The 21,719-nt window shown below is 49.0% G+C and overlaps 1 protein-coding gene across 2 annotated transcripts in view; it reads left to right on the plus strand.

Moving 5' to 3' along the window:
- MDGA1 (MAM domain containing glycosylphosphatidylinositol anchor 1) overlaps positions 4,342–21,719 on the plus strand; it is a 126,915-nt gene continuing 109,537 nt past the window's right edge. The window contains exon 1 of one of the 2 annotated variants that reach the window (XM_021391446.1): positions 4,342–4,565. In XM_021391446.1, coding sequence (XP_021247121.1) covers positions 4,439–4,565 — 127 coding nt within the window. In that variant the 5' untranslated portion in view covers positions 4,342–4,438. The remainder of the gene's footprint in view (positions 4,566–21,719) is intronic. The other variant, XM_021391445.1, reaches the window with a different exon arrangement.

Genomic DNA, 21,719 nt, shown 5'->3' on the forward strand with positions numbered 1-21,719 from the left:
CCCAGGAGGATCTGGGGCAGAAGCAGCACCAGCACCATGTTAAGGATGGCAGAAAGCACCGCTCCAGGCTAGGAGATTTTTTCCCCAAAGAGATGCTGATTCCAGCACTTCAGAATGACAAAGTCACATTTTTTTTTTATTATTTTTTCTACAGTTTTCCAGTGAAGGCCAATTAAGCAGAGAGAAGACAAACGGTGGCCAGTTTGCCTCCTGTTGTTGCAGCTCAGCCCATGCTTTCCCACCTCCCAGTGGTTCTTGCTTTGCAGCGTGCTTGGTGTTCTTCCCCTAATGCATTGACAGCAGCCCTACACGGCACCCTGCTGGCTCTCCCCTGCCTGTCCCAGTGCCCTCTCCCTGGCTTTGCTGTGCATTACGCACCTCAGGCCAGGCTCCTGCGTGGAGTCAGTGCAAGCCCAAGCTCCGCAGCTCCCTAGTGCAAACCTGATCTGCAGCTACAGCTCCCCAGGTTTCCTGTCTCCCCTCTAGCATCTCTGCTACAGTGCTACAGAGTCCCCTGGCTTTCCCCTTCCCAACTTTAACCTCACTTTGCCCATTGCCCTTAAGGCGCCCTGATGCTTTCCTCTTCCCTTCTGACAGTCTATTTCTGCTCCCTTTTAGTAAGGCAAACAAAGAGAAATGCTGCAGCAAAGCACCCAGCTGGGCTGCACTCACGTCCATATGCGTGCTTAGGGAGGGAAAGAGGGGGAAGGAGATATCCCACTTGGAGGCATTCATGGATGTGGGGCTGAGAAGAAAATGAGCAGAAAGAAGTGACCAAAATGTCAGACCACGAGCTCAAGAGATCACCCGGAACCACAGATGGTTGCATCATCCTAGAGAAGAAATAAATGACTGACTGAACTGTATTAGAGCATGAAAACATAGACAACAAAGAGAATTAATGTCCTCGTAACTGGACTTTGGCCTCGCACGGTGCTTCTGCCGTCTCCTGCCTGCCTGGGGACATTGTGCTGTGCATGATTTGCTCTCCTTGAACACCACATCTGTCCCGGAGGCTGCCTACCTCAATCTAGCAGTGAGATATAGGTGATGCAGCACGTAGAGATATTTCAGAGAGACAGGACCCATTTGACAAGCAGCGGCTTGAGAAGGGACCGGAGACACTGAGTCCCAGCTGGAAAGATGGGACAAATGCATTCTGCAGGAATGGGCTGTGGAGGGGAAAGCCATCCCTTATCTGTGCTTCTTGACAGGCAGAATCACTACAGGGCACGGTTTCTTTATGACAAGTAGATTGCTTTCAAGTGTGATGGGAGTGCCAGCTTACTGGTGTCCATTGGAAATACCATAATTCTGAGCGTTATGATTTATTGGGACTCAACAACCTTATTTAGCAAATGCAACCATGTACTGGGATTTTGGCAGCAGTTTTTCTCAGAATATCTACTGACAGGTGACAGTTCTTTCTCATTATTTATTATCCAGTTATTTTTTTGAGGGCGGTGAGGCGCTGGCACCGAAGCTGTGGGTGCCCCACCCCTGGAGGTGTCAAGGCCAGCTTGGATGGGGCCCTGGGCAGCCTGAGCTGATGGGGGGCAGCCCAGCCCATGGCAAGGGGTTGGGGCTGGGTGGGCTTTAAGGTCCCTTCCAACCCAAGCCATTCTATGATTCTATTTACCCTTCAATTTAATGGCCCACTCACATTTATTTACTTATTTATTAACTGTTCCCTAATTGGATGAGTTCAAAGGTAACACTGGCACACATGCTTTTATTTGCTAAGAGGAAACAGGGTTGTTTCACACACTTTGGCACTTTACTTTGAAATTCAATTTCCACAAGCCTTTATGCCAGTGAAACATGTGCATCTGCACTGAAAGTTAACACAAGAAATGGGTGCGAAGAACACTTTTTCAGGATATTTTTTTGGAAAGACTCATTATGTAGATCTGAAATTCATAGTCATGCAAACTCTGAGGCATTATTTCATAACCAAATGAGAATCCCAGGGAAAAAAAAAAAAAAAGTACGAGAAAGACTACAAAGCACCCCATAAATATCTCAAAATTAAGAGTAGAAAAAACAGGATTCATATCTCACTGATTTTTTTTTTTTATCACCACGGCTCTGCAAACATCTCCTTGCTTTGTTTCCTGTGCTGCTTTCAGCCTGCTTTGTGCAGACGCAGGCCGTCCTGCTCTGCCCCATCACTGCCGGCTCCTGCCCATGCCCGTGCACCGAGCAGAGGGGCTACTCCCGGTGCTGCCTCTCCTCCTACCTACACGCCCTTCATCCACACTGCTGCCCCCACCGCGGGAAGGATGGGATAAAATCTTCCTCAATGAAGGGCTTACTGAAATCACAGTCAGAAAAGAAAATAATAATAAAAAAAAATTGTTCACGTCAGACAATTCATAAAGCATCTTGGTCCATCTTTGGAAAGGACACCTTGGAGTGTCTCAAATGTTCCCTTAGATTGGTTATAGGGAAGACGAGAGCCGACGTGGGTCCGGGGGGAGCCCCGTGCCATTGGTTGCAGTGCCGCTGCCCCGTCCCCAGCGCTGTTTCCCTCCGCTGCACGGTGCTGCTTTTCCCTCCCGCTGAACACCACTTACAATAGGAATAACCGCTTAATTAGCGGCGATATCTATTAACTACTTGTTTGTTAGAGCGTGAAATAGCAACCAGCCGCTCTTCGAGCCGCATCTCCATATTCTTCTTCTTTAATTACATTTTTATCCAGGCGGTCACGGCTGTCTCCGGGGTTGTCCCTCCCCGCGGCGGTGCGGAGCCGGCAGCATCCCGAGCCCGGCCCACGCGTGACCGCGGCGTTTGTATGGGGGAGGGGGGACGCGAGCGGCGTTCCGGAGCCAACCTGCTGCGGGCGGGCAGCCCCCGCCCCGCCCCACCGGGCTCGCACCCACCCCGAGCTCAGGGGAGCCCCGCAACCCGCCTGGAGGGGGGGCACAAACTTCGCAGCACCCCGGCAACCTGCTCTGCCTCCCCCGCCGCCCCCAGCCCCGGGAAAAGCCGACCTTGCCGGGGGTGTCCTGAGGATGGGGGGGGGTTGACCGCGGGCTGGCGGCTGATTTCTGCGCCCGGGGCGAGTCGCTTTTTCCCCAGCCTGCGGTGCTGTCCGTAATTGGGCCGGGCCGGGGGGAGGCTCGGAGAATCGGGCAGGAGGCAGGGCTCTGCCTAGCGCGGCCGCTTTAATTGGCTCCTTTTTTTTTTTTTTTTTTTTTTTTTCCCCTTTCTTTCTTTTCCTCCATAACCGTAGGGGAATGAAATGGTGAAGAGAGGAGGGGGAAAACCTGGAAAGCCGAAGGGAAGGAAAAGACGGCACGTTCGGCAGAGCCAGCGTGCAGGGAGGGGTGAGCCGAGCCCGGGGCGCGCTGCCCCCGGACGCACCGTTGGAGGTCGGCGGAGCGCAGCGGAGCGCCCGGAGCTGCTCCGGGCAACTTTGTGCGGGCACTCGCCGGCGCCTGGCAGGAGCAAGCCAACTTCCTCCGGCTCCGTCACCTTCCTCGGCGGCTCCCTTTCAGCTGCACCCCCCGCGGCAGCCGTCGAGGAGAGCGGCTCGGAGCCCTTTGCAGCTGCAAATCGTCTGCGCGGTGCGCGGAGGCGAAGCACCCGGCAGAGCCCAGCGCTCAACATCGGGGAAAGTTTGGAAGGGAGAGGAGGCGGCGGGGAGAGTCGAGCTGAGACGCGGGGTGCGCGGTGGGGCTGCTCCTCGCCTGCTGCTCCCTTCAGGCTGGCTGGGGCGATGCGGTACAGCTGGGAGAGCTCTTGGGAGACGCTTTAAAAAATAAAATACAATAAAAAGGAAAGAGGAAAAAAAAAGGGGGGGGGGGGGAAGAAACAACCAACCCTTCCCGGATTTAATTAATTACAACAATCCCCTCCCCAGAAGATTTGGAGAAGACGATACCTATCCCTCCCTCCCTCTTTCAGCAGCTGGCTCCTAGCCCCCCCTCTTTCCTCCCCCTCCTTTTTTCCCTCCACCTCCTCTTCCCCCCGTTCGCTCCTGGGGCTGCGGCCAGAGCCTCGTCGGGAGGAGGAGGGAGGGCGAGGCTCTCCCAAGTTGGCCCCAGTTGGCAGCACTCGGGGCAGCCCGGGACTCCGGAGGCTCCCGCTGAACAAAGGAATCCCCTTCCTGGGAACGGCGCTGTGCCCCTCCGGACCGGCCTCTCCCGTGCCCTGGGCATCCTTTTCCTGGACATCCTCGAGCAACCTGGCAAGGGAAAGAGGGAAGCAGCGCTCCGCTTTCCAGCTCTCCCGGCTTCCTTCCCTCGCTCTCTTCTCCTTCTTCTGTTTATTTTTTTTTCCTTTTTTTTTTTTTTTTTTTGCTGTTGTTTTTAAATTCCCTCCCGGCGGCCCCGCCGGGGGGGTCCTTTCCTCCGCCCGAGGGGCGCCGGTGCCCGGCGGAGCGGGCGCATGGGGCGGCGTTCCGGGAGGCTCTCGCCCGCTCCCCCGCCGGATGCTGCCGGGGCTGCTTTGGCTGCTGTTCTTCGCCGGCGATGAAGGCGCTGCCTTGAAGATGGAGATGATCTGTGTTTTATTCCTCTCTCTGGTGCCGGCGTACAGCAGAGGACAAGGGGTTTACGGTAAGAGACGCGGCGACTGCTCGGGTGGGAGGGGGGAGGCGAGGGCGCGGACGGCTGCGATGGGATCAAAGTTAAAAAGCACCTGCAGCAGAAAGTAAATGATGCCGGCGGAGCTCGCCGCAGCTCAGGCGGAGAGATTGATGCGGCAATAGGGCTCCCGAAGCCCGGAGATGCTTCATAATTCCTCGCCGTAACCCCTGGCCGCCTCGGCTTGACGAGCCCGCCGGGATGCTCGCCCACAGCGCTGCCTCCGAGCGGAGCGGGGCGAGCGCTGCCGCAGGGACCGGGTCGCCCGGCCCGACCTCTCCCGCCGCGGTGGGGCCGCCCCGCGTGGGAGACGCGGCGCCCCCGAGGTGCGCTTCTTCGGGGCAGGGGGGGACGGCCCGGCCTCGGCCCCCGCCATCCCCACGGCGCTCTCCCGAGAGGCGAGGGGTGAAGCTGCCTGTGCGCCCTATGGAACTTCGAGGCTGCCCGTTTTCATCTCGAGGCGGGGTTGGTGGTGGTGGTGGTGGTCTGTAGCAGAGCTGGCGGCGAGCTGCTGGGTTTTATTTTTTTTTCTTTTCCATTTCGTATTTTTATTTTTGGACAGCGATGGTGCTTGTTTTCTCCCCTCGCTGGCAGTCTGCGTGGCAAGCCCCGAGATCCTGCAGCCCCTCAGCCTCCCGGGGCAGCGCACCCGTGCCCCCGCCGAGCACCAGCCCTGGGGGACAGGCGGGCTGTGCGCCTCGGCCCTCTCCCCGCCCCTTCCCCTCTCCCGGCCATCTCTCGGTTCTCGCTTTACAAGCTCTGCATTTCCAATACACTGGGAGAAAAATAAAGAAAAGCAGCCCACAAGCCTTGCCTCTCACAACAAGCCGGCTTTATCTTGGCTTACAACTCAGTTGCGCGCTGCTGTAAAGTCCTTCTGGGAGGCACGGCGCTGCCTCTAACAAGCCCGGCTCTCTGCACGCTGAAGAGAGACCCCAGTGAGAGCAGCCAGCCCCCTCCTCCCCCTTTTAGCAGTCTCTTGTGTGAGCCCTGGCAGAGCTTGGTTCAGTCTCACTGACTATGGGTAAGTCTTTGTAGGTCACTTTTTAATGATGTATTTCTTCAATGGAAACAATTCCTCCTTTCTCCTTGAGGGCCGGGATGTTAATTTGAGCGTAGGTCTGGTTTGTAAAATAACCATCTTAAATAAAGGGCGGATTGCTTCCTTTCCCCCTCCCACCCCCCCTTTCATCTTCCCAGTTTGTAAGTCCGGAGGAAAATTGAAGGGAAAATGAAAAGTGGAATGGAATTGCAGTGCAGAAGCCTGATCGGGGTGGGCTGTTGATCCTTTAAGCAGGCAGTGTGCTCCCAGCTGAACTTTCTTGGTTTTGTTTCAATGTGATTGCTGCTGAGTCGTTGTCCCTTGTGCAGAGCAGCCTCTTAGTGAGAGGGACAGAGTGTACACCTGCTCCTGCCTCGGCATGCCTGAGGAGGCTGTGTGTTCCTTCATTATCGTGAACCTGCATTTGTTGGAGTTGTTGCCGAGTTAGATCTCCAGAGCAACTTACTGATGGCTTTGTCTTGTCTCAGAAAGAGACTGGAGAAGCTGCTTGCAAATAAAACTCCGACAGATTATCAGGCACTGAGATGAAAGCATCATCGTTTTGAGTCGAAATGGTACTTTTGTCTGTTCTCATCCTTAGCTATACACAAAGGAGGAATCTGCTCCCTTCCCTGCTCTCCCCTCCCCGTGTCTCCATCTATCTCTGAGGCTGGGAGCAGCCCCGACCACTGCCAGGACAACTAAAGTGGGATTAGGGAGAGGTGCTGCTGCCCCTCTGCTCCTGTGTGCCCTAAATATGTGCCTCTCTCCAGAGCTCTGGACTGGCTGCTGTTGGCTGTGCTGTGTTGTGAGCAGTGCTCTTACCGTGGCAATTTTAGGAACTCAGGTGTCAACTCGGGTCCATTTTTCTGCTTTTGAGTGTTTTATACTGATGGGGACGGGGAGAGGCGTGTATATTGGTCTATAAATATATTTTGCTTCAGTAAATCTGCTAGGATTAAATCAGATTAAAGCAGATAAAGTATCCATGTGATGTACTCTTTAAATAATACACCCACGTGGATGCACACAAAAGACTTCTGTCTGGGAGAGCGGAGTTGTTGGAGAGCTTTATTGAGGGGAACGGCATAAATAAAGCGTGTGTAAAGGGGCTGCTGGGAAAAGAGCGATGGCACTGGAGGTGCGATTTAATTAGGAGTCAAGGTGCTGTCAGCTGCTACCTGAAGAGGCTGTTGTACAAATTGGCGTTTGTTGTAATGACTGAAGAGTGTCTGAAGCCCTCTTCTCATTAGCTGATCCCACCTCTCCTGCCTTGCTGGTTGGAGCAGGACGGGGCTGGCCTGGTGCAGAGAGGGCAGCTCACAGGCTGCCAAGGGGCAACTTCTGTAAGACTTTTGCTGTGCCCTGTTCCCAAATGATGTGTGCCTTTCGGTCCCGTTAGTGCTACTGTCGGCATGAGGCACGAGCTGTGACGTGTATGGGAAATGCCACAGTTTGGAGAAAGAGAGGAAGAGGCAGCAGGGAAGGGCTGCTGCTTTTCCATGCTTGAAGTTAACTGAGCTTCAACACTGAGCACTAGTGGAAAGGGAGGAAGGGAGGGCTTCCGAGGGGATGAGCATGCCTCTTGCTTCCTCTTGCAGCCTTCAGAACTTGCATAGCTCTGATGCAGTGTGCACAAGGGCTGTGGCTTTGCTTACCGCATGTGTAGCATACAGCTAACATTGCTGGGTGTCTGGCAGCCAGCACAGCCTGGCTGAGCAACAGCAGGGCAAAAGAGAGTGGAGTGCTCTGCCCCTGCCTGCTGTAACTCACCTGCTAAATGCTGCATGAAGAATCCTTCGGAATGGCCCCTGAAGGTGCAGCAAGGGCTGCAGCTTTCCTGGAGCTCTGAGTGCAGCATCGCCCAAACTGGATATCTCAGCCTACATGTGTGTCCTTGCTGCCAGTTCTAGGAGAGCAGGCGTTACTGTCACCTGGAGCCTGCTGTCCTGGACAGTCCCTGTCCCCTGCTGCCAACTCACTGCTTTGCCAGCAGGAGTGGGGCTGCAGGCAAGGAGCTCTCAGCTTCCTTGGTGTTAGCCTCATGCTTCCCGTGCGCTCTGAGACGGGGCAGCAGGTCGCTGGGTAAGGCAGCAATGGTGCTGGCTGGCTGCTGCCTCTTGGCTGGTCCTGCTTGAAAAAGGGGTGTGTGAGCAGGAGGATGAGGACAGCAGTCTTCCAGGCTGTTATGTAGATGTGTCATATATATGTGCGCAATATAGTGTGTGTATATATATACATATGCATCCTCCTCTTTGTGCTCAGCCATTTCTCCTTGCTGTCCATCTCTTAAATCTGTGTTGACTCAGCTGTACCCCTTGGTTCCAGGCATTTTGTAACTGTAGGGCTACACCCAAGGGCGGGGCTGGTCCTCAGCTTGCACCCTTCTCCAGAAGCTCTGTGGGGCCAGGGCATTAAGTCTGTCCACCCCTTGCTCCCCCTCACCGTGGCACTCTCCAGATGCAGTGTGTCAGCCTCACCCTTCCATGCCACCAGAGCCTCTGTTTGGAGGGCAGGTCAGCAGCTTCACACACACAATAAACCCTCAATTGACTTTAATATGCAGTACTGGAGAACCGACATTATCCTTTTGACAGGTTGTTTGCAACTTGCTGGTAGGAGTCAAAATATTTCAGTATAGGTGTCATCAGAAACCACCATCCTATGCTAATTTTGGTGGGAACATGAAGACAGATGTTGGATAATTTGACACGAGCAGCGCAGCTTTTAAAATTATCACCGTGTCAGGTTTGCACTGGATTTATCTTTCTTTTTTAATTATTATTATTATACATATAAATTTCAGATGATTTTAAGAGATGGGGTGGAAGATGCAGTAAGCTCTCTATAAGCAGCTGAGGGTAGCCTTGGAGGTTTACCAGTCAGACAGCAATTCAGCAGTGGCAATGAGGGACACTGTGCTGCTGGGACTGCTGTTCTTATTTTAAATAAGAAGACAAAGAGCCTGGAGACTAGAGATGGTGTGAGGCTTCCCTCCAGCAAGAAGCCTGAGTGTTTTTCCAGATTTAGACTGGAGTTACTGTTATTCTGCTGTCTTGATTGGTGAGGTCTTGGTCTTCCAATCCCTTCTTCCACCCATACCATGCTCTCTAGCTTTGTTAACCATAGTTTATGCCAAAGAGTTTTGCCTGCACAACTGCAGCTCATGGAAATGTTGAGGAGTGGGGTTGGTGCCCCTGTCCCAGGCTGGACTGGGCTCTGAGCAACCTGATCTAGCTTAGGTATCCTTGTTTATTGCAGGGGAGTAGGACTGGATGGCCTTTAGGGATTCCTTCAAACTCAAAATATTCCATTATCCCAGCCACCTTCTGCCAATTTCCAGTTGCTGGCTTTAATTCAGGCTGGGAAAATGTGTCAGCATCCCCCAGGCTTGTGGAAGACAGAGGGGGTTGTGATGCACCTGTGTTGTGCAGGGCCCTGGGATGCACTAGAGAGTGATGCACAGGGGGAGAAGGGACCGTGTGTGTTTTGTGTCTCTATGCTCACGTTTAAGTGGTGAGATTTCTCTGCTCTCAGGATCAAGAGTGCTTGCTTTGAAAGGAAAAGAGCTTTCAGCTGCCCTTTGTGGAGGGGAAGGAGCTAGAGGAAAAACGGAGGTTTATTTTTATAGCCAAGCGCTTGCTTAGTGTTCAAAAGAAGAAATTAAATGTGAGATACCCCATGGAGTTGGTGATTTAAAAAAAAACAAAAACAAACAAACAAAAAAACCAATGTAGAGATCTAGGAAAGAAATTGAGAATAGGAGCCAAAAAAAGGGAAACTCGGACATCTCTGATTTGGCTCAACAAAAGTTGAGGCACAGAAGGGCTCAGCTGGGCCAAGACCGATTTGGAGGCAGGGTGCCGAGACCGACATCGCGGCTTTTCTCGGAGCAGCGGCTCCAGCTCTGCCCGGCTGTCGGTGAAGTCGCCCTGCCTTCGGGCTCCAGCCCAGCTGCTGCACATCTGGGCGCGGGGCCGCGCCGCTCCGCCGCTGCCCAGCAGGGGGGGGTGTTGCAGCGCCCCGGGGCCGGGGGAGCCGCGGGGCGGGCGGGGTGGGGGGTCCCGTCTCCCCCCCGGAGTAAGGGTGATGCCCGCACGGACACGCGTGGGGAGCGGATGGGCAGAGCGCTGCTGGCACCCGGGCTTGGGGAAACGCGGTGCGAGGCTCTGCCCGGCCTCCAAGCGGCTCTGCTGGCTGCCCGCTTCTTTGGTCTGGTTTTGTTCTGGGTCTGAAACTGTCGTGCAGTATCCAAGCAGTGGTGATCCTATTTTCTTACATACTTTTTTCTGAGGGCAGAAGGGTCCTTCCTCATGGATGGCGTTCCCCTGGAGGAGGAGAAATGATGGCAGCAAGGTGGCAGCTGGCCAGCAGCACCTCTGCTGGGCCCCGGTGAGAGTCTTGGTGCTGCTGTTCGTCTCCCACCTCCGTGAGGCAGCAGAGCTGAGGAGCCCAGCAGGGAGGTGTCAGTGATGGGTGGTGCTTTGGCTCTTGGGAAACTACGCTCAGGGGCCGCGGCTCAGTGCAGCATTATCCTCTCGGCATTGCGGTTGCTTACTGGGAGATCTTGATGCATCACTGCATTGACTGTACTGTTTCCCAGATCAGCTTCTGATCATTAATACCAGGAGTTTTAATCCCTAAATACTCTGGTCCATGGCCAGTGAAGGGAGAAGTAAACCGAGAACTGTTGAAATACCACTGAATATAAATGATTATTTCTTTAATTTTCCTACTTGTTTTTCCAAACTAGACAATCTGGTCACACTAACATATGCTTCTATCGCTGCACTTCCAAAATCTACCGTAAGCTTTGTAGTCTAGTCGTGTTTAAACTCCTCTGTAGAGGACGTTCCCTCTGTACGTTCTGTAAAGCACACTGTGTTCTTAGCACTGTGCCTATCATGAAGAGCAGCGCAGAGGCAGTTCAGTGTTTCAGTGGTTGCAAATAAGTCAGGACAGAAGTGGTGATAGAGCGGCCTGGCGATAGGGGGTCACTACCGCTGTCATGGGAGCAGGTCGCTGCTCTGCTGGGCTGCAGGGACACAGACAGCAGGGTTCCAGGTGGCTCTTCCTAGCTTCTCTCTTTCCTGTCACTCTTCTTGCCCATGCTGTGGGACGCTCACGGGGTGTTGGCTGCCGTCCCTCTGCTTGGCTTTGCCCAAGAGAGAAAGAAGGGGAGACTCTTTAGCAGGATCTGTTGTGATAGAACAAGGGGAAATGGTTTCAAACTGAAAGAGGGGAGATTTAGATTGGATATAAGGAAGAAGTTTTTTACAAGAAAGGCAGTGAGGCACTGGCACAGGTTGCTCAGAGAGGTGGTGGAAGCCCCATTCCTGGAGACACTCAAGGTCAGGCTGGATGGGGCTCTGAGCACCTGATGCAGCTGTAGGTGTCCCTGTTCATCACTGGGGAGTTGGACCAGATGGCCTTTCAGGGTCTCTTCCAACTCAAAACTTTCTATGATTCTACAGTCTTGCAGATGTAACAGAAATCTGTCTGGCTGTGATGTGTTGGCTTGTGGCTTCTCTCCGCTGTGAGCCGTGGTGTAGGATAAATGGCATGCAGGCACTTTTGCTGGGTTTTGTGTAAATGGAAACGGTGGCAGGGTGAGGATAGCAATTGACAAAGGTGCAGTAAGGATTGTAATTTCCGAACAAATATTAGCGCACGTCGCATAAAGAAGAGCTGGCACAACACTGAGCTAAAGTCAAGCTGTGCGAAAGGCTTTAGGATGTCTGCAGGTGGACATTTAATGTAAGAGAAGCTGCTTGATGTTACTGCTCCTGTTTCAGAAGGAAAAGGTCCTTTGCTAATTGGCATATTGTTTTAAGATAAATGTGGATGGGAATCTTGTGCACCTCTTGCGTCCCTCCAAGATGGAATAAAAAGAAAAAAAAATGAAGGTGTGATTCACACAGATCTTTGAGAAACACAGCAAAATGCCTTTTGCTTACAGTTGCTGTTTTGCCTTCTGGTGCTTGCTCCATGCCTTGCATGCTGGAAGAGTCATTTGTAGAATTACACGGTAAAGAGTGACTGTCTCTTGCTAAGTTTAGTACCTGGATCATTCCAGCTCAGAGCACCGCTTGAAACAGTGGTGACGTGAGAAATGGAGGCTCACAAAGTAACTTGACTTTAGCTGGGGATGGGTGGCTGAGCTCCCCTGCCAGTCAAGTACGTATGTCTGAGGTGTTTTCTCAGCTGCTCTGGGGCATTTACACCACAACTGTTAGACCCTGAAAATCCTCTCGGGGCACACAAGTAGGGTTTCTTGTGGGTTTAGGGGTTTCCTGTCACTGTAATATATAGGAATATACAGCCTACAGTTATTCCACTCTGCCTGAGAGGAAATGAGATGGAGATTAGTGATTCACCCTATGTAGAATGGAGAATCAAACATCGCTGAAGTTTTAACCATTCTTTTCTACCTGGTGTAGTGCAGCTGGTATTGATTGCAACCTCTGTGGCTGACAGCTGCAAGATAAATACATACTCAAGAAGAAATAAGTTTGTATATTAGGAAACATTTCTTCTCAGAAAGAGCGGTGATGCACTGGCACAGGCTGCCCAGGGAGGTGCTGGAGTCAGTGTCCCTGGAGGTGTTCAGGAACCGTGTGGATGTGGCACTGAGGGACATGGTCAGTGCACATGGTGGGGATGGGCTGAGGTTGGATGAGATGATCTTAGAGGTCTTTTCCAACATTAATGATTCGATGATTCTAAGCCACTGAGTACAAATTCTTGTCCAGATATCTCTGTCTCGCTATTATTTAACCATAAAAACTGCTTTCATTAATGAAGGAGGTTAAATGATTTTTTCCTGGTATCCAAGGAAGGACAGTAAGTAATACTGAGTTGGCCATAAAGGAGCAGAGATTTGGGATGGGGAGAAAAAGCAGGGAACAATATTGCAGGTGTGCTACTGAGCATTTGGGCCAGAGGAGAAGTGATGGCACTGAGGTTGGAGCTGTGGCTCTTGCAGTGAGGCTGGATGCCAGAGCGGAGCACAGCTTTTGAAGAAGGGAAGTCTGAATATTCCAGCAATTTTTGTTCTTTTAATTATGTGCTAAGTTTGTATTCTTATGTTTATTACAACTGAAAAGATAGGGAAAAGAAATCTCCAGTTCCTGTTTCACAAATGCTAACCAGGGCTGAAAGGAATTAATGTTACTTATTTTATTTCTCTTTTGAAAAAATGTTTATCCTGTAATATTTAGGGCAATTAAAATTTGCAAGAGAATTTGTGAGAAGGAGTAATGTTGATCCGTGATTAAAAACAATTGCTGGATAAGAACACCTTCTTATCTCTGGAAACAGAATCAGAAGAGGGCAGTGGTGATAGCTGCTGCATGTCAGCAAGAACCCCATGTTAAGGTGCAGCGAGAGACAGTGCCTTGCCTTTACAGGAGATAAATGCACAGATATTGGGTGGAAATAAGGGCCTCCCAGTATTATGAGACAGTGGGATCAAGGGAATGTCTTTGCAAACAGGTTGACTTGAGGTGCACGTACACTCTGCCTGCACAAAATGGGAACGTAACCTGTGTGTGCTCCTGAGCTGGCTTTCAGCTGTTGTGAAAGCAATGCTGTGGACAGCAGGTCTAAAATTAATCTTTAATTTTGAATTTTGACTTGAAAAGCTCTCCTTGAACAGCTCCCCACAAAGATGAGCCCTGCATTTAACTGCCATTGAGTTTCTAAATTGTTTTTTTCAAAACGGCATACTCAAGCTCCCAAACCACACAGCTGCATCTGAGACGTTACCCATAGAAACTAAGCTCCCATTTTGGTTAAAATAGCACAATAATAGTTTGTTTTCTGGTCAGTCAAATGATACAGCATATCAGGACTTTCATCCTTATTCCTGTGGAAAAAGGAAATAGACGGCAGAGAATGACTGTTTACTATGATGTGCATGATTAATAACATAAATCTTTCATGTGGGGCTGCCGGGTGAAACAGACGAGTATTATCGCAACAAATTGGAAGGAGCGGGTGGCTGTGTGCTCATGTTTGGTAATCAGGCCTGAAACGCAAAGTAAAAGGAGAAATTAGCCGAAGGTAACGGTGGTTATCAGAGCTCTCAGTGCCATTTGCTAAGCCTTGGCAGAGCTGACGTGCTGCTTTTTGCAGATCACAATGAGCATATGTACCTACTTGTGGCTGATGGTAGTTCCAAGTGGCCAGCAGCAGTGTGTGTGCTACTTGACAAACAGTTCTGCTTCTCGGATTATAGTGGAGACATCTCCAAGTATGTTTGCAGCATATGGCTTGCTTAAGGAGATTGCTTTGGATAAGAGACACCCGATAAGACACAGCAGATCAGCTGCGTATCGCTCAGCTCCCGGGGGTCAGTAGGGTGTGCGGTACAGACACAGAAAAGAAGAGTGAAGGGAAATGGGGAGCGAGCCCCACAGCGTGGCATTGCAGACTTCCTTGTGTTGTGTGGGTCAGCAGCACCCAGTGATGTGCAGGAAAGCTCCAGTGTAGCTAATCATAAATGGCGTTTTAATTTAGGAATCGCACTTGATTATTTCAGAGCAAGTTTAGAAGAAGTGAGTGAGGAGGTGGGGGAAGGAAACCTCAGCGTGAGCTCTTTGCTTGTTAGGCCTAAATAAAAGCTTTGCAGAAGGAGGAAGCAGAGGAAGGTGCTAAAAAGTACTATGATCTGCAATGTGCTTAGACGTATAGACAGGGAAATGAGAAGGAAACATGTCTAGCCATTGCTAGATTTAAAAAGAGAGAAAAGAAATTGATGCTGTTGACAGTGTGTAAATTCTAGGAGTGAGAATATTTCTCCCTTTCATTGCCCTCCTGGTAATACCAGTGACATTGTTGCTGTTGGAAATGAGGGATTGGAGAGTGAGTGAGAAATGCCGTCCTTGACAGGTGGGAACCTTGTTGGAATGGAATCACACATCTCCCAGAGGGCAAGAGCTGGAGCTGTAGGGCCATGGAAAGCACCCCCTTGCAAGAAACGAGAGGATCTGATGTACCTCTTGCATATATATTCCTATACAATTTTTTTTCAAGCTTCATGAGGAAGAATTGCTTTTGCCTGTAGAATTGTAGTAACACCGAGGCTGGATCCCATACCCCAGGATGCTATGGAATGGGCAATATCTTGTGATTAAGGGGCTCTTTTGCTGAACTAACGCTTTGGATTTTTATTTTTTCTTTACCATGTTATCTGATCTAGTCAAAGTCATTGTAATTAGTTTTGCAGTATATTTGCTTGATTACATGTTTGTTGATATAAGGCGCAGTGGAAATACTAAGCCATGTAGTGGCTCCATCATTACCAGTGATGGAGCACCTGGTGGGAAGGCAGGGCCAAGCCAGGGGAGCTCAGGTGCAAGCAATGTCCCTGAGTGACCAGGAGGGGTGGAGCCAGGATCCAGCCCTTCCCAGACCTCTTTTAAGGGCTGACAGTGGAGGTAAGGGTGTCTCTTTGGAGATTCCTGTGTAACTGAGGCCTTCTGAAGGTTAGCAGCTTCTTTTCTTTATTTCTGTACCCATGGCTGTTGTAGTTGAGTAAATCCTCACTTGCTGCAGCCTGGGACCTTGCTACTCTGCTGCCATTGCTATGCTTTCCATCATGTTACATAAGGTCTTATTTTGGGGATGTTTTCTCACACCTGCTCACCTTACTGGTACGGATGGCTTTCCACCCATTAGCTCAGCAGGAAATGTAGCTATGGGTGAGCAAGTAGGCAGTTGTGGCTATGCAGGAGACTGCAAGAAACTGCTGGCCAAGCTCACTCCAGCCTCTGTCACTGCTTGGCTGGGAGGAATGGTTGTGTTTCTTTAGCTCCTCAGTGAAAGCAGAATTTAGAAGGAAAAAACCAAATCTTGGAGGAATGGTTGATATCTCTCTTGGCTACAGGTTTTGGCTGTGCTGTGCTGCTCATGCAGCTGGTATTTTAAGTGAAGGGAATTGAGTGTAGGTGAACTGTTGCTCTGGTAAAAATGCTGGCCTGAAATAATGCACATAATGACTTGGATCCTGTCTCTGTCAGTCTTTGTGGTGTTTTTTTTTCAATTTTATTTAAAGACTTCACTGGAAGATGAGTATGTTTAAAATAAATACAACAAACATTAAAGTAAAACACAGAAGATATCATGTCTGTTCCATTCTCCTGGTGTGAATGGAAGGTGGTGCCATGTGTCTGCCTCAAATACTTTGAAGGTAAAGCTGGTGATTTCAGTGAAGGCACAGACAAGCAATTTCAGTTTCTGTGCAGCATCCTATCTTAGCAGTTGAGAGGTTTCCAGGGATGTAACTATCTTTTTTTCCCCCCCATTAGCATTAAGTTTTGACTTGAGACTTTGGCAGACTTGTGGCAGCTTCCACTTTGATGCATTGGTGAGCATCACTTCATTGATGGCTGGCTGCTGTGGTCACCAAGCTGCTGCTACTCTCAAGAAGCCCCTGAGCTGCCTACAGCAAGATGCTGCTGGAGAGCCCATGTGTGATCAAAGTGCAGAAGTCCACATGCATGAACCTGCTTCATAAAACAGCAGGATGCTTGCTTTGTGCAAACGGAGTGTGTTGCCTCAGGACTTAGGCTAGCTACATGCAATGCTTCTGCAGAACCAACCTCTGTAGTCCAGATTTTCTGGCTCTGGTGGCTTCTGCAGGTGAATTCCTTGTTTCTCTGGTCTTGAAAAGAGTCTGGACACTTTGATTTCAAAACCCACTGCTCTGAAGGACTTGGATTATGCTTATGGTTACTCCAGAGTGTGATAACTCTTCTACTTGACCTGGAGCTCCACTCTCAGTGAGTCCTGCCTCTGCCTTCATTGGTTGGTCTTGGAATGATGGGAAGAACAATCTTTCCTACTCCTGAAGTTTCTATTTCCTACAGTAGCTGTTATTATTTAAGTACCCCTTCCTGTAGGCTGCAGACCTGTCACTCTCATGACTTGCTGTTTCTGAGTGAATTGAGAGCAGCTGGCAACAGCAGATTTTTTTTTACCCTTTGCTTTAGGAAAAGAGGAATTTTTCCTTTCTGTGGTTTAATTGCATTATACTTGGCTGAGACCATTTTTCCTTGCTTTTGTGACCTATGTCTTTACCTAACTCTTCTACTGGCCTTAAACTGCATCTAAAAGGACGAGACATAAATAGAAGTAGTGTTAAGGATCTCACTCGGCTTTGGAGACGTGTGCATCTTAGTGGGGAGTCTGTGTTCCTTTGTACTCGCTGCCTTCCCCTCTGCCTTCTCACTTTCCTTGGTTCCTGCTGTTCCACCTTCAGAATCCTAGCTGTATTCACTTTGCCTAAAATAATATTTGTTTGAATAGTAAAAGCTATATTAAAAGGACATATTATCAGCTTAGTTTAAATACACATGTTGCCTCTGTGAGGGAGTGCTTTGCAAGGAAAGCCTGACTGTATGCTTTTGCACATAAAATGAGCATGTGATTAAAAGGTCTTCAACAGAAGAAAGCCCTTTTCTCCTATTTCCTGGCATGCAGATACTGGCATGCTTCTGCACTAGGATTTGTTGCAAGAGAAAACCAAGCAGCAGTGAAATCATGCTGGTGCTACCTTTATACAGAGTTAAAGCACCAACAGCAAACAGCAGCTGGAAGCCTGGTTTGATCTTTCTGTATCATTAAGTTGCAGGTATGGTGCTGGTGAGAGGTACTTTCCTGAGCCCCTTTCACAAAGGTCTTGAGCAGTCTTGGAGAAACTGTCCTTCTCCACCTCCAGTGTTTTTGGCAGTTTTCTAGGACTGGCACTCTGTGTGTGGGTTGCTGTGGTACAGTGGTTTCAGGAAGGCATGAGGCTGCATGGTGGTGTAGGTTCTTCCTGTGCCTCTGCTTCTTTCTTTGGTCTTTATTTTCAGAACACCTCATATACTGTGGAAGCTGCCTTCAGGCCTCCAAAGCCTGAAGTCTAGGGGCTAAGTGGGTCTAGGCTGTTTCTACCACCTGAAGACGTTACATTTGTTACTCTAAGAGAAATATCTGAGAAGAACCCAGGCATCATGTGTTTTGGTTCTGCTGCTAAATACCCCAGAGAAGATGGGCTTTTCTGCTGTGTCAGTTTTTCCCCTTTCTTTCCTGTTAATCTTACTGTGATTATTCATACATGTTTGAAATTAAATAAATTTTCCCACTATGGTGAGAACCTCACCTGGTGGTCAGTAAGGAGCTGGGATTCAAGGGGCTGCTCCTGGGTATCTCAGGGACTATGTGAGACCTGACTGTTGATATCTTAGAGGTCTTTTCCAACCTTAATGATTCTATGATTTCTATGATGTAAACTGAGGCAGGGTTGTCAGTCTCTAAGGCTGCTTCTGTAGCTGCACTAGCAATCTCTGCTCTTGCTTTTTCTCTTCTAGTCTGAATGATCAATTTCCATTTTACGAGCAGGAGTGAAAGAGTGACCTTTCGGCTGTTTTGTTTTTCCCGTCAAGTTGCTTTTCAGATTCCCAGTGCTTCCTCACTCTGCTTTCCTTCTGTTTAGAGATATCTTGCTAACCTCTTTGTTTTCTTTGTAGCCTTACACATGTGGAATCTTCCTGTAGCATCTTTAACTTTCTCAAAACAGAGGTTGAGGAACAGGCCTTCTTCCCTTTTTTTTTTGTGTGTGTGTGTGTATCCTCTCCTCTTGTATTCTTACCCAGAACTTGCACCTTGAATGTGCCTTTTAGCTCTTCTGCAAGTTTGTCTGAATGGGCATCCCTGCCTTCTCTGGTTGGGTGAGTGGTGCCTGGAGAAGCAGATAATTCCCAGATAATTTGTCCATCTTCCCATCCCCCTCTAGGAAAAACAGTTAATTCTAGATGTTCTACTGCTTGTGTATTCTGGGTTAGTGTTTCTCCTGGAGTGATACCCTTCCTGATGTGAGCATCAGTTGGGCCAAACTGCTCATCAGCCCAGTGAAAGGAAACTAAAATGCTACTTCTCCATGTTCCAGGAGAGAATGCCTCCAGGCACTAAACTTCCCGAGATGGAAAGAGAGCTGTACCCTCATAGTACTCCTGTACTTAGAACACGTATCACTAATGTATCGGTGTTTTGTTTCCCCATAAGTGTAAAAATACAGTTCTTATACAGTGTATGGAGGTGGTTAGGTTGAATAGACATGAGTTCAGCCTTGTTTGTACCAAAGATGAGGACATCGTGCAGTTCTTTTCTAGTTAAATGGTACGGTGACCTTCCTTTCTTTTCTTCCAGTCTTTCAGGAGCATGTCTCCTTCCAGAGCTGGTCTATTCATCCTCTCCAGTACTTAGTGGCTCACCCCCAGGAGTATGCATTCCCACAGACTCTACCAGGAGGTGTCTTAGGTGAGCAGTACGGTTGTAGGTATTATAACAAATCACTGTTCATCCATCTGGGGAGAACAGCTTTCATATCAATGATAATCTGTTAGATTCCCCTGGAATTCCTGCCTGGGGGAAGTTGTGACATTTTGCTTTGTTCTGGGAGCTCTGTGGCCACTGTCCAAGGAACACTTAATTTCTGGTTTTTATGGTATTCAAATGGAAACGGTACAGTAAGACCATAATGGTGAAGACCAACAATATGCAGAGGTGAGAAGAAAATACACAGTTGTTTTTAAAGGAAAAATGATAGCTTACAGTTGGATGGTTGGAAGGGACCTCTACAGTAATCTGGTCCAGCTGTCTGCTGCAAGCAGAGTGAGTCTGAGGTTAGAGTCAACCTTGAAGTTAAGACAGGTTGCATGGGATGTTGTCCAACTAAATTTTGAGCATCTCCAAGGATGGGGATTTCGTGAGCTCTTTGTTCCCCTCTGCTGGTGTTTGACAAACCACAGGGTAAAACACTTTTTTCTTTAGAAACAGGAAATTCCCATTAGCCATAAAGTGCTTTGAATAACTTTACTGTAATTAGCACAGTCCTGATGTAGCCTGTCATAAAGACAAGAGAAATTGGAGATGCGCTGGTAGACATTTCTGCTCTTTCCATTATGTGCAGCATACTCATAGAATCATAAAGGTCAGAAAAGAGCTCTAAGATCACCTAGTCCAACCACCAGCCCATCCCCACCATGCCCTCTAACCATGCCCCTCAGTGCCACATCCACACCGTTCTTGGAGTCACGGTGACTCCACCACTTCCCTGGGCAGCCTGTTCCAATGCTTCACCACTCCTTCTGAGAAGTTTTTTCCTAATATCCAATCTGGTCTCTGGTAATAGCTATATTTAGTATTCTTCTGTGAAAATAACACAAAGATTAACAAGCATGGGGTTAGAGATAGTGCAAAATATCAATAAACCCATTGACCAAATACCACAGGGAGAAAATCCTTCTGTGCATGTAGATATAGGTGTGTGTGTTCATATGTAATAGTATATCATACACACACAAACATATTTTGCAGCAAGCTGACTGAGGTACCCAGTTCCAGTTTTCTTGATGGGAAAGCAGTGAGTGTCCAAGCAGGTATCCTGCATTGTGCAACTTGTCAGCATGAGCTGGTTGCATCCTCAGGGCATAGCAACAAATGACTGGGTAGGAAGGAAGATGCGCCATTTCTCACTATGCTTTGTAAAGAGAACTTCAGGTCCTGTTCAGACTGCTTAGTTCAAAGACACCTGCGGTGTGCTAATGTGACAAGGGGACCTCATCTCACGTTACATGCCCTGGGGTTTCTTTACACTTTGAGTTCTCCATGGGTGCCCAGTTGGCAGCCTTGCTTCACAGCATGAAGTGCTGGAGCAGGAAGCTGAAGATTCAGTTTTGCTTTCTCTCTTCATTTGACACAATTGTAGGTGGCATGGGGAGTGGGAAGCTGGGGGTAGGAAGTAGGTTTTATTTTACTCCTACTGAATTTTATCTGGGCAATGTGCCCTGTCTGAACAGTTGGTTTGGTAGCATTTTATTTTCCTAATGTGCTTGGTATCTGTTCTTTGTCTCTCTCTCTTTTAGAGCCATTTCCAGATTAGAATGAATAGGCTCGCAAAAAGGGACTGGGGAGATGGGAAGGTCTGTGTGTCCAGCTGTCAAAAACACAGCTCTGAATTGGTGTGAAAGGCATCCACTTCACTGGTTGCTTGCTGGTGAAGTCTTTCAAAGAAGAAAGGTGACTTGTAGTGTCTGTCTCACCCCCAGTGCATCTGATATCTGGCCCACATGTCACTACACATCTCTTGCCACAAGTATCTGAAGAAAAGAACTCTGCTCCTTTTTTATTACTATTTTTGTTGTCATTTTTAAATTTCCAGTGTGGAATCTACACTACTGACCTATTGGGTTTTCTGAGAGGGAGTGCGCAAGCAGCCCATGTTCATGCCTTGCAGATCCCCTAAATTGTTCGCATATGTGTTTTTTTGAGGGGGGGGTTGGGGGAGTTGGTATGTATGTACAAATCTCAGTGCTGCTCCTGAGCTGTCTCCTCTGAGGGAGTGACAGTGCTGCTGCTTCGGTAGAAAATATTAATGCATGTAAACATTTTTCTAAAGGCATTACATCTTCCTGCACGTACTTTATTATTTTCCCACAAATCTGACTAGATGTGATAGATAGGTAACCAGGGAGCAAGGCTGGGGAAGCGTGCTAGAGAGGGAAGGAGGGAAACGGGAGCGAAATAAACACAAGCCTGCTGTAATTCAAAACAAGGCAAAATCAGATTGTGTGCTTTGGCTAATTTTCTTATTCAGGTATTGATCCAATGGCTGCTCCAGAGTCTATTAGCAGTCAGCCAGTGAAAATATTTCCCATCGGGGGCTCTGACCTGAGACGGGGGTGAATCTATAGCAATTTGTTCAAACAGAGGAAAGCTTTTTCCTCTGATTTGTATTCCAATTTGCACAATATACAGAGGGGGGCCCCATTGTGGGGGTTTGTGGGTTGGTGCTTGTCAAGTGGGAATCAAGCTTGAGCCAGGCAACTTGGCTGAACAAAATGCCTGATTAAACTCTGGGCTGGGCACCCTCTGTCTGTCTCTTTGGGTTATCTGAGAGCTTTGCAGGCTGGTATGTCAGGGGGAGTGAGACGGCCTTTTCCATCCCCTTGGTAGGGAGGATGGGAGTTCTGCTAGGAGAATGAGTTCTTGTGCCATTACGACACATTGATTTGCACATGCATTTTCCCACTTATCTT

This window comes from Numida meleagris, chromosome 3 (genome assembly GCF_002078875.1).
Source record: "Numida meleagris isolate 19003 breed g44 Domestic line chromosome 3, NumMel1.0, whole genome shotgun sequence".
Taxonomy (NCBI): domain Eukaryota; kingdom Metazoa; phylum Chordata; class Aves; order Galliformes; family Numididae; genus Numida; species Numida meleagris.